The 11,778-nt window shown below is 45.3% G+C and overlaps 1 protein-coding gene across 1 annotated transcript; it reads right to left on the reverse strand.

Annotated features, from left to right (window-relative positions):
- Positions 1-9,478: 9,478 nt before the first annotated feature.
- On the reverse strand, positions 9,479-11,349 carry LOC146893204 (C-C motif chemokine 2-like). Its single transcript, XM_085695523.2, has 3 exons — positions 11,190-11,349; positions 10,354-10,471; positions 9,479-10,020 (listed from the first exon to the last, which is right to left on the reverse strand). Exons 1-3 carry the CDS (start codon positions 11,266-11,268, stop codon positions 9,765-9,767), a joined length of 453 nt encoding a protein of 150 aa, XP_085551649.2. The 5' UTR covers positions 11,269-11,349; the 3' UTR covers positions 9,479-9,764.
- Positions 11,350-11,778: the final 429 nt, after the last annotated feature.

Raw genomic sequence — 11,778 nt, forward strand, 5'->3', positions numbered from 1 at the left:
GGAGATGATGGTTGAGGCTGGGGATCATCCCAAAGCCTCCCCTCCAAGTCTGGCATCTGGAAGAACTTAATAGCTATATGGTGGACCAGATGTTGCTCTTTGGTTGCTTCCTCTCCCTCTTTCTCTGCATCCCACTGTGAAGATCATATATTTTACATGATGCCTTTGAGTCCCCAGGACCATAAAAGACACCTCTTAGAAAGATCGTGTAAAGGAACCTACAGACATGTTTTAAAAACCGCCCAATAGAACCACATCTGAAAGGCAGAAGCAGAGAGAGAGTGTTTAAAAAGAGCAAGGGCCTGAGCTCCATCCCCAGAAATACTATCCAGAGGAGTTTAGAATGACACATCACATGGGGCTCTTGGAATCTTGTGGTTTTCAAAATATCTGATTAGCTATGAAAATATCCTTTCTAAGTAAAAGAACATAGGGAAGTCAAGCTGAGTGTATGTCATATGCCTTTAACCCCAGCCCTCAGCACGTGAGAGGCCAAGGGAGGAGGATTGTGAGTTTGGGGCCAATCTACATTACAGAGTGATACATCATGTCAAAAGTCCAGAGTCTGGAGACATAGAACATGCTAGGCATGAGTGCTTGCCCTGGCTTCATAGCAAAGACGCAAACCTAAACACTAATCAAACAGTAATGTGAGAATCCAGCATGTGAATCGATAGAACACACTCACAGATCATATCACTGACAGACAACAGGTTGGGAGTTAACTTTCAGCTAATATAAAGAATTCCCACAACTCAGCAGCTAACCAAAAACAAAACAAAAAAAATCTGAATTGTAAAGAAGAAATGAGAATCAGTGGATGTTCCTTAGGAATGATAGGTGGCAAGCATAGAAAAGGACATTCCACATTGCTAGTCGTTGGAAGCTTGTGTGAGCCCCTGAGTTCAACGTCAAGCCCCTGTATGTAAATAAATAAGAAGGAAAAGGAAAATCTGAATCAAAACTATTAGGAGGTATTACTTTGCCCCATTATAGTACTTATATCAAAATAAGATCTGGCTTACTTTTTTTTTTTTTCCAATACAAGGTTTCTTTGTAGCTTTGGTGCCTGTCCTGGAACTTGCTCCATAGACCAGGCTGGCCTTGAACTCACAGAGATCTGCCTGCCTCTGCCTCCTGAGTGCTGGGATTAAGGGTGTGCGGCACCACCCAAACTGGTGCTTATAAGCTCAACGGTAGAGTATTAGCCCGACATCTACAAGACTCTTGGTTCCAATCTTTGTAATGTCAAATAAACAGACAAAAAACAACAACAACAAACCAAAACATTAGCGGGCAAAGAAAGAAATAGGAAGTTGTTTAGTGAGGAGAGGTAGTTTGGGTTTTACAAGGCGAAAATGGCCAAGAGGTCTGTTGTTCAATGATGCTAGGTATGTCAACATTAATTCCATAAACTATACTTAAAGATGGGAGGTATGGTGAATTTTGTGTTTCGTCTTTTTGCCCCTGTTTTAAAAGTTAAACGAGAGGATGAGGTCTTTAAAAAGTGAATTTTCTAGTTCCCAGTACAAACTGATGATTGTTCTTCAAACAATGACTCACTGAGCTGTTTCTGACTCACTTGGAAGCAATGGGTACTAGGAATACGGCACAATATATACTTACTGGGAAAACAAAACTGAGAGAATCTCAAGTACTGGGGTTGGCGAGAGGATTTGGTTAGAGCCTGCCCTGCAAGCATGAGAACCCGAGTTTGAGCATCAGAACTCACCTAAGAGTTGATTGAGCACACCTCAAGTCCCAGTTTTGGGGAGGTAGAGACAGGACGATCTCCAGGATCCTTTGAGCAGCCAGCCTGACCCAGTGAGTGCACTCTGGGTTCAATAAAAGACCCCGTTTCAAAAAAAAACTGTGGTCAGTGCTTGAAGAACAATGGCTGGACCTTTGGCCTTCACACAGATGTGCTCCTGAAACCCAACAACGAGAGACCGTGCCCAGCAGTTCTTGGACTTCCAGATAGGTACCAGGAAAGACGCTGCTGTGGCAAGGACTTTGATCTTGTTCTCGTGACAAGCATCCTTGATCATGCTCTCAAGACCCACCAGCTATGGGCTTCTGGCTTGTCCTTTTGCACCCACTGGCCACACTGGGGGTGAAGTTGGATGGCCATGCCTTCCTTTTGTACCTGTCACTGCTGTTTGCTGGCTCACAAAAGGCTGAAGCTGGTTTACAGCTGATAACAGAGAACCCTGGGCTTCTGGTTATCTTGGTCATAAGATTCCTTCTGGGAAAAAACAAAAACAAAACCTTGCTATTCTGAGTTACTGGTACAGGTGTGTCATGGCTCTTCCTCTCTCCCTCCATGCCTTTCTGGCTGGTTTCCTTACTTCACCCACATCTGCTCCACAAGTCTTTCAAGTCAAAGCTGACAGGCTTGAATGAGAACTTCAGTTTCTAACCAACTCCCTTCTTTAAACCACTTTATCAAAAGCCTTTATTGCTCAAAACCTTTAAAAAAAATTCATCCCCATGCCTTTACACCAAATGGTTTTCAGTAGAACTGTGGAGGGCATGCACTCAAGAGAAAGTCGTCTCCAACAGATGCTGCTGGGAAAGGCAGAAATCCACATTCAGAAAGGTAAAAGGATACCCCAGCTCTCGTGGTACATGAAAATCAACTCAAATGGGTTAAAGGTATCAAATGTGAGACCTGAAGCATGAAGGGACTAGAAGGAACCATACAGGAGATGCGTCATGATGTGGGACTAGGCACAGAGATTATGGGTAAGACCTCAAGGCATAGGAAATAAAGGCAAGAACAAGCCAACAATTTTTTGTTTGTTTGTTTGTTTTTTGTTTTGTTTTCGCTTTTTTTTAAAAAAATCAAACATAAAGGTTAGGAAAGGAAGCAATCAGCCGAGTTAATAAATCAATCCATAGAATGGGAGTAAATATAGGAGACTCCACTTCATCTGTGGTGGTGTGCTGCCACCACACGCGTAAACAGACTATCAAAGAAGTCACCTCCCAAATAAAGGCACAGATAAGTAAAAGATACCTCAACTTTACTGATCATGAAGTTTGACAGTTAGTGTCAATTGTCAACCTATCAGAATCCAGAGCCACCTGGGCAGAGGACCTCTGGGAGTGCCTGTGGGAATTATCTTGATCTTGTCAGGCTAATTGGAGTGGAAAGACTCGCCACTCTGAGAGGCCCCGTTCCCTTGTTAGGACCTTGGATTGCATGAGTGGAGAGACAGAGCTGAGCCGCAGCCATTCTACACTCTCTGCTCTCGCTGGCCACACTGGGGGTCCTTGGGATGGGACATGGTTAGCTGCTTCAAGTTCTTGTCGCCTTGTCTTCCCTGCCCTGATGAAACCAAGGAGAAACCTTCCCTGCCCTAAGCTGCCTTGTCAGAGTATTTCAGAGTATTTGTCACAGCCACACAAGAAGAAATGAAGACATCAGGGAAATGCAAATCAAAACCACAGTGAGACACCACTTCCCTCCAGTCAGAAGGGCCAGTGCCAAAAAGTCTAAAATAAACGATGCTCGCAAGGATGCAGAGAAAAGGGGGCCCTTGAAACTGTTAGCAGAAATGCAAACTAGTGCAGTCATTGTCAGGAAAGGTGTGGCAGCTCCTCAAAATATCAAAGGCTAGAATTAGCATATGATCCTTCTTTTGGGTATACTGCCAAAGGAACAGGAGTCAGTATGTCAGGAGACACCTGTGCTCTGTGCGTATCACAGCACTGTCCACAGCAGCCAAGAAACGGAAGCAGCTTAGTGCTAGTTGAGAAGTAGATGAAGATGATGTGGTCATAGTATAGAGTAGAATAATAGCCACCGAAGGGTGGGGCCCTGTCACTTTTGACAAAATGGCTGAAACCGGATGTCATCGTGTTACATGAAATAAGTCAGACACAGGAAAGCCAGGCCATGTAATCTTCCTCATGTGAGAGCCATGAAAGTTGACCTCATGAAAGCTGAAAGTAGATTGATGGTTACTAAAGACTGGGCGGGGCAGGGGGACGGGAGCGCGGCATAAAGTCAGGTAACAGACACAGTTACAGAAAGATTGGAGAAAGGAGTTCTGCTTGTTGTATTATATGCTATTTGTAATTAACTAATTCTGTGTATATTTAAAAGGCCAGAAGAAAAGATTCTGAGTGTTTTCAATTTAAAGATGACAATTGTTTCAGTCTCTATGTGTGTTTGGTGTATTTGAACATTACACAATATATACATGTTCTAAAACATTGCACAAGAGGCTGGGGTGAGGGTTCAGTGGGTAAAAGTATTTGTTTTACGTCTTTGGAAATTCTGAGGGTCTATCCTCAGAACCATATAAAAAATAAGATATTGTGGCTCTCATTTATAATCCGGGTACTCCAACGGAGAGATGGAAAGCGGAGACAGGAGAAACACCCAGAATCTCATAGGTAATCTAGCATAGAGTAGACACCACAGTGATAGAAACAAGAGAGATGCTTGCTCAACTAGGTAGGAGAGAACCAGCTCTCAAAAGTTGTTCTCTGACCTCCACATATGCTCTGCGTCTCACATATGCTGTGTGTATGCACACACACACACACACACACACACACACACACACACACAGTGATGACGGTGATGATGACGATGATGATTTTTTTTTTTTAGAAAATAACAGTGGCTCATAAATGTATATGGCTTTTCTGCATTGGTTATGATTAAAAAAAAACAAACAAGCTTTGAAAGTCCATGTCAGCGCTTGATTGGGAGCGCCAGTTATGCCATCAGATTCTATAAGATCCTGACTTGTTTTTCCTAAATTCTTATTCCTTTTCACTTCTAATCAGAAGTTGGCCAAGTTCAGAACAAAGGCCACCACAAAACCCATGCCAGAGGTTACAGCACTTGCTGAGAATCCAGTAACCTACCTAATAGGACCAAGAAGCATATACCCCAAACCTGGTGTTCCACCGTCTTCCTGGAAACCCCTGAAACTTTCAACATCTCACATCAGAATCTTTTGGAAAGTTATATATATATATATATATATATATATATATATATATATATATATATATATATATTTAGTTTACATTTTGTGATTGGAGAGATGACTCAGTGGTTGAGAGCACGTACTGCTCTTGTAGAGGACCCGAGTTTGGTTCTCGGCACCTGTGTCAGATGACTTACAACTGATGGTGATAGCAAATCTAAGAGGAGTCAATGCCTACAGGCACCTCGGACATCTACACTCATGTGCACGAATCTACACGCAGGCAGACAGACGACAGACAGACACAATTAAAAATTTTAAAACTTGCCAGGCAGTGATGGAACTTGCATTTAATTCCAGCACTCAGAAGGCAGAGGCAAGCAGATCTCTGTGAGTTCAAGGCCAGCCTGGTCTACAGAGAGAGTTCCAGGGCAGATAGGACTGTTATGCAGAGAAACCCTGTCAAGAAAAACAAAAATAAATAAAAAAATAAAGCTTTATTCATTTGTTTGTTTATTTACTTGTGCGTGTACACATACATGTGTCATGCCTAATGTTTGGAGGTCAGAGGACAACTTGCAAAATTTGGTTCTCTCCTTCCTAGTGGTTGAACTCAGATGTTGAGGCCTGGTGGCAAGTGCCTTTACTTGGTGAGCCATCTGACTGGCCCATGTGCTTTCATTTTAGAAGGAATTCGTGAGTATTAGCACAATGTATTAGCTAGGGCTCTCTCCATATGTATATTGTATATAGTTATACATCCACACACGTATGCACATGTATATATGCATGCACAAATATATGTGTGTGTGATTATAAAAGAGGGTTAATTAGGTTGACTTCCTAACTGTTGACTGAGTAATTCCCCCAATGAGCATCTGCGTGCTGGAGAGCGAGCAATCAGGAGCTGCTCACTCCACAAAACTGGACACTTCAGGGAAGCAGGGGCCAGTGATGCTGCTTCAGTCTGAAGCTGAAGGACTACAGGCTGCACGGAGAGCCACCGGTGTGAGCCTGTACTGCAGGCCGAAGAGAGCGGTGCCTGAGGTCCCCTGGAGTGGAGTTTGGTCATACTGTTTGCTTCCCCTGATTCCCTCTCTGTCTGGACCTCTGGCTAGTTAGATGCTGCCACCATATTTAGGGTGAGTTTCTGCTAGTTGCTGTCGTAAACTCCTGTCATCTCTACAACCTTCATGGGCACATCCAGAAGTGGGCTCCACTGACCTAAGTATCTCTCAGTCACAACACGAGGACGGTCAAGATAAAGCATCACATACTGGCCACTTAGAAAGCACCTGCTGTACTTTACCTATATAGTGTCAGACAAAACATGACACCCACAAGGTTATTTGGCCACCTTCTTAGTGAACCCGATAAAACTTTCAAATACTGTGCCCAGCGACATGGTATAAACCTTTGCCTGGTCCCTAGGCATGCGGTCTAAAGGACATCCCTGTCTTCTGAGCGCCAGCACACTAACTAACATCTAGAGCCTGTGCATGTCCTACCTGATCTTGCAAAGGGGTTTGTGGGTGTCACTGATAGGAAGACCCTGAGACAGATTGTCTTGGCTGTGAAGGACAATCACAAAGATCCCTGGAACATGAAAACAGGGAGGTCAGAAGGTTAGAAAGATGGGATTTCAGCTGGGTGTGGTGATACATGTCTATCACCCTAGAACTGGATAGTTTGAGGCAGGAGGATTGCCGTGAGTTCAAGGCTAACCTGTGCTACATAGCAGGTTTAAAGCCACAGTATGAGATTCTGTCTCACAAAGCTGAGACAACAACAAAACCCGTTTTTAGAGAAGCAGAGAGATGCTCACAGAAGGAGGGATGGGGGAAATAAAGGGGGGAGAGTGAGAGAAACAGAGGGACGGAGAGACAGAGAAAGGACCCAAAAGTGCTTCCTAGAAGTTGTAAACAGTAAATCCTTTAAGGGACTGCAGCTAGACTGGCCCAGTGTAAAGTTAACAATCCAACTGTTTGCTAATGTGTTTGGGTGTTTTAAGCCTTCGGGTGTATGTTGATTTGCTAGTGGCAATCAGAGACTAATACAAAGTGTGATACCTGGGGCAGGGTGCCGCTATAATAAATCATAGAAATGCTGCTGGGATTGAGCAATAAACAGAGACTGGAAGCCTGAGAATGATGGGAAAGGACAAAGACATTCTGGAAGAAAATGCTTTCAGCAACGGGAAATGAACGCATTCTACTTGGCTTCCTTAAGTGGCTAAGCACTGCCAATGCTTTGTGCTCAGTCCCATTGTGCAAGGACCAAGAAACCCCTGCTTGCTTCGAGAAAAAAAGAAAGCAAGCCAATATGTCACAAGAATGAGCAGATAGGGCTTGCAAATGCGGCAGGAGCCGGCTATGGGGCTATGGGCGGAGTAAGTGCCTGTGTCCCTGTCCCCTTTCCCTTTCCTCCTCTCAGGTCCTTTGCAGCCAGTCAGCCCGGCATCAGAGACCCCTTGTTCTACAAGCTACTCCTTTCCACTTCATTTCCTCTTTGCCTCTTTGCATCCACTCTGATTTGAAATTTCTTTTCTGACGGTTAATCAACGCTGAGGACCGTTGAACCTGGAATGTAGCGTCTGTGAACTCCACACAACAAAACCTCCAGATTATTTGCTGTCTGAGTATTACAGCCCTCGAAGCTCTGAAGGAAACCCTCAGCTTCAGCCAGAAAGTCTGGCCTGGCTCAGATGTGCTCCAACTCTGAGCTGCAGCAACAAAAACTTACCAGGAGACAGGATCCCCCATCAGAAGGGAATCTTGGCCCCTGCTTATCTCTGCAACACCTCTCCTCCCCCACTGATTGATAGACTCCATTGATCCCGAGTGACCCAGTCAGTGTCCACCCAAGTGTCCTTCCTGCCAGCCCAAGTCTTTTCTGCCTTGCATGCTGTCAAAGGCACTGCTGGGTCTTGCTTGACAATATCTTTCTCCCCAGCAGATGGAGAAGGTGAGCACCATGAGAGTCGATTTTCCCAGCAAAAGATGCTCACCCTCCCTCGTGGAGAGAGGCTGTCTGTGTCCAAACATCCCATGTCACAGATTTCAGCTGGACATCCAGAGAGAGAAAAATCTTTCCATTTCAATGGACAGCCTAGGTTCTGACGTAGGAATGTCTTCTATCTGTTGCTTTCATTGGTTAATTAATAAAGAAAACTGCTTGGCCTGATAGGTCAGAAGATAGGTAGACAGGGAAGACAGAACAGAATTGTGGGAGAAAGAAAGCAGAGGCAAGCAGACGATGAAGCTCCGGCCCAAGATGGACGTAGATTAGAATCTTCCCGGTAAGCCACCACCTCGTGGTGCTACACACATTAATAGAAATGGGTTAATCAAGATGTGAGAGTTAACCAGTAAGAGGCTAGAGGGCCAGGCTAATGGGCCAGGCAGTGTTTAAAAGAATACAGTTTCCGTGTAATTATTTCGGGTAAAGCTAGCCAGGTGGCCAGGACGAAAAGCAGCCCTGCCGCTCCTTTTACAAGGTTCCCAGGTGTGGACTCAAGGTGGTAATGGGAAGAAACGTTTTTGGGTTTGTGAGAAGTTGCCCCATTGACAAGTTCAGGAGAGGTCTGCACCTAACACCATTCCCCACAGCCCAGCACACTGTTCTCTAGAATTGTCCCTTGAACCCCATCTTCAGTCCTTGTCTATTGATGGGTCACAGTCTGTCTATCATTTGTCTCCACATCTTCCTGTCTGCAGGAAGCCATCAAGGTGCATTTTCCAAAGCTCTCCCAGAGCCTCTGAATGGGACACATCCCTCTTCATTGAACCAAAGCGTTTCAGCTTTGCCTTTAAAGGACGAGATTGGAGGCAGTACCATGCCTGCATCTTCACATTCAAAGCCCTGTATTCGGGCTTCTTTTGAAAAATTCTCATCACATGACATACGTATGGCCCTATCTGATTGTCTTTTTCTCCCTTCTTCCTTTGATACAGCTTGACAGACACATGGCCCCATTTGATTGTTCTTCTCTTCATCCTTTGATGTACATGGCATCCTCCTTTCTACCTTCATCTGCTTTTCCCCACCTGCCTTTTTTTCTTAATGTGTCTGTGTTTTTCTGGAAAAACTCTGACCATTATCAAGGATAAGTTCATGTCTTCTTCTCTCTATGAAGCCTTAAGATAACCTTCTTATAGAAGGTGCTTAAGTCCTCTCTCCATCCCCCAGTGCCTGTGTTGCCTACCCAATTAGGGAGTCAAGTAGGAGAGTTAGAGATACAAGTGATGCAAGCCAGTTAAAGGGCAATTGGAACACATGACAGGAGGGACTGGGGCTTTTGTCAAGCAGGTGACTGAGAAGCAATACTGGGGACTGGAACAATGGTCCTAGCAAGCCTGATTGGGCCCTGTTTTAAAGCGTCTATGACATTCAAGTGAGACCATCGAGTACGAAAGACTGGGCCATTCATTCTGCCATTTCTCCACAATATGTGTCCCACCTGTGCTGTCCTTCAAGCTTAAACACGCCCTGCTTTGTAATTTCCCTCAGAAAAACACCCCAAAGCCAGATTGTGTACAAAAATAATTTATTTCTCTTAATAATTAGAAATATATATTTTCATAATAATATTTTCAACAATGCCCTGGAATCTCAGACACAAAGTTTTTCCATCCATCCATCTTTACAAAATTCATCTCTCATAACATTTGAGAGTGTAGAAACAGGGTTCTCAGAGGGAAAACAACAGAACTACATCTTGTATCTAAGAAATCCTAGTATTCAGGGGAGGGGATATCGAAACATCAATAAGTTAAATAAGTCTAACATCACTTAGAGCATCGCATTCAGGTCACACTAGTTCACTGTTGTGCTGGCCACTCTTACAGGAGTTCTTGAGCTTGCTGTAGGAAAGGAAGTAGTCGATGCATTAACTGTGGGTCCACGGGTCAAGTTAGCATTCAAAGGTGCTGAAGATCTTACAGTAGACACAATTTTAGACACAGTTGTCGTTTCTGATCTAGCTTGGTTCTGGTCCAGTTTATTCGTGTATGCCTGGACCCAGGCTTGCTTGGGGTCAGCACAGATCTCTTTCTTGAGCTTGGTGATGAAACTGTGGAAAGACAGAAGATACAGTTAGGTGAAGTCCAACGGCTGTGCATGCAGGGGCTGTGTGGGGCTAAAGGAGGAAGGCGGGTAGGAAGGGGGACTCAGGGTGGCCTGCAGGTTTTCCAAGATAAGCTCATGAAATTGGGATGCTCTGAAGAGCATCCCTCTAGACAGTGCTGTTGGAAATTGCTCTTTCCTTCTTGGTTGCAGCCTTCTCATTGGGAATCGCCTGATACTGGATCTGAGTGTGTGAGTGACTGATTAGACGTATGTGGGGACAACCCCTTGCTCTTGAGGAGGAACTTTGGACCAGGGAAGGCTAGTAGGTGTCACTCACATCACAGCTTCTTTGGGACACTTGCTGCTGGTGATTCTCTTGTAGCTCTCCACCCTCTTCTCTGGGATCTTCTTGCTGGTGAATGTGTAGCAGCAGGTGAGTGGGGAGTTAACTGCATCTGGAGAAGAAGCCAGAAAAGGGGGCACATTAGGACAAGAGGGATGCTTCTGGCCTCAGAGAAGAGGAGGAGGACCATGAGGAGCAGGCGGTTTCAGCAGGAGTGGATGGAAACCCAGATAGGTCAGAACTGGCATGGGATCACTGACACACTGACTCAGAGATGTGTGCTTTAAAGTCAGTTCACAATCTTGGATAAAGGGTTGTCATTAAAACAAGGTGACTCTGGGGGCTGTCATTAGAAAGAGCTAAGAAGTCAAATAACCAGAGTCCAAGGAAATGGCCTGGGGACCTGATTCTAGGCACCTGAAATCTATATCTGATCTTGAGCATCTTTAGTACCAACCCTCTCTGTTAAGCCTTTATCTCTGAGAGGTGAAACTGTGTGAAACAGAGGTCTCAGGTCTCTTCTCCCCCCGCCCCCGAATCTGGAGAAACACACCAACCCAGGCCCCTCTTTGGTTACCCGTATTCTCAAATACTGAGAACAAGGAGCCACATGAAGACATGATTCCAAATTTAGATCTTAGAAGGATTAGAACTCTAGGTTGGCCTTTTCCCAGAGGCCCCTGCACAGTTGGGTTGGTTCTTTGCCCTTCTTTCAGCTGCCTTACCTTGGTGGGGGGAAAGTATCTGTTCAGGTGAGACTGCACTATGATGGCCCATGACGGTCCAAAATTGAGTAATACACAGTGAGGAGAAGGAAGCTGGGGTCTTACCTGGCTGGGCTAGCACGTGGATGCTGCAGGCAGCAACTGTGAGCAGTAGGCACAGAAGCGTTCTTACAGAGACCTGCATGGTGGAGGGAGAGAGAGCTGGCTTCAGAGAGAATTGGCAGGCTCTGGGTTGGCCTCAGCTTCTCTGTTCTTCTGGCAGCTCTGCCTCAGCCTTTTATTGTGAACCAGGGAGGGCGGAGTCAGGCTGGGAGCCTGGTCCCCAGGGGGATAGCATCATCCTCCGTGAGTGAGGAAAAGTGGAAGATTGAATCTGCTGAGTAAGTGCAGGGCCCTAGGAGGTTTCCAGGAAGGAGAAGAGAGAAGCTGCGGGTTGGAATTTGGTACTTTTTCCATCCACTGCTGCCAGCGAGTGAATGAAGCTGGGCGGGAAGGGGGGAGGGGATGGGGAGCAGTCATAGCAGACTGACCACAAGTGTGAATGGAGTGACCTTGCTTTCACTGAAGTAAAAGGAAGCGGGCAAGGAACCTAAGGTCCTAAGGGGTGGGGGGATGCAAGCGTACCCCAGCTTGCCCCTGGCCCAAGGGATCTTGGAGATGGGAAAGGACAGCAGTAAGTACACCAAGTCCTTGT

The sequence above is a fragment of the Myodes glareolus genome, chromosome 9, assembly GCF_982192425.1.
Source record: "Myodes glareolus chromosome 9, mMyoGla1.1, whole genome shotgun sequence".
NCBI lineage: Eukaryota > Metazoa > Chordata > Mammalia > Rodentia > Cricetidae > Myodes > Myodes glareolus.

Bases quoted from the DNA above. Each gene is read 5' to 3' on its own strand.
- LOC146893204 (XM_085695523.2), bottom strand. From the start codon at position 11,268: ATGCAGGTCTCTGTAAGAACGCTTCTGTGCCTACTGCTCACAGTTGCT. The intron at 10,472-11,189 runs GTAAGACCCCAG...CTTCTTCTCCAG, and splicing joins CCACGTGCTAGCCCAGCCAG to ATGCAGTTAACTCCCCACTC. The intron at 10,021-10,353 runs GTGAGTGACACC...GTCTTTCCACAG, and splicing joins TGTCCCAAAGAAGCTGTGAT to TTTCATCACCAAGCTCAAGA.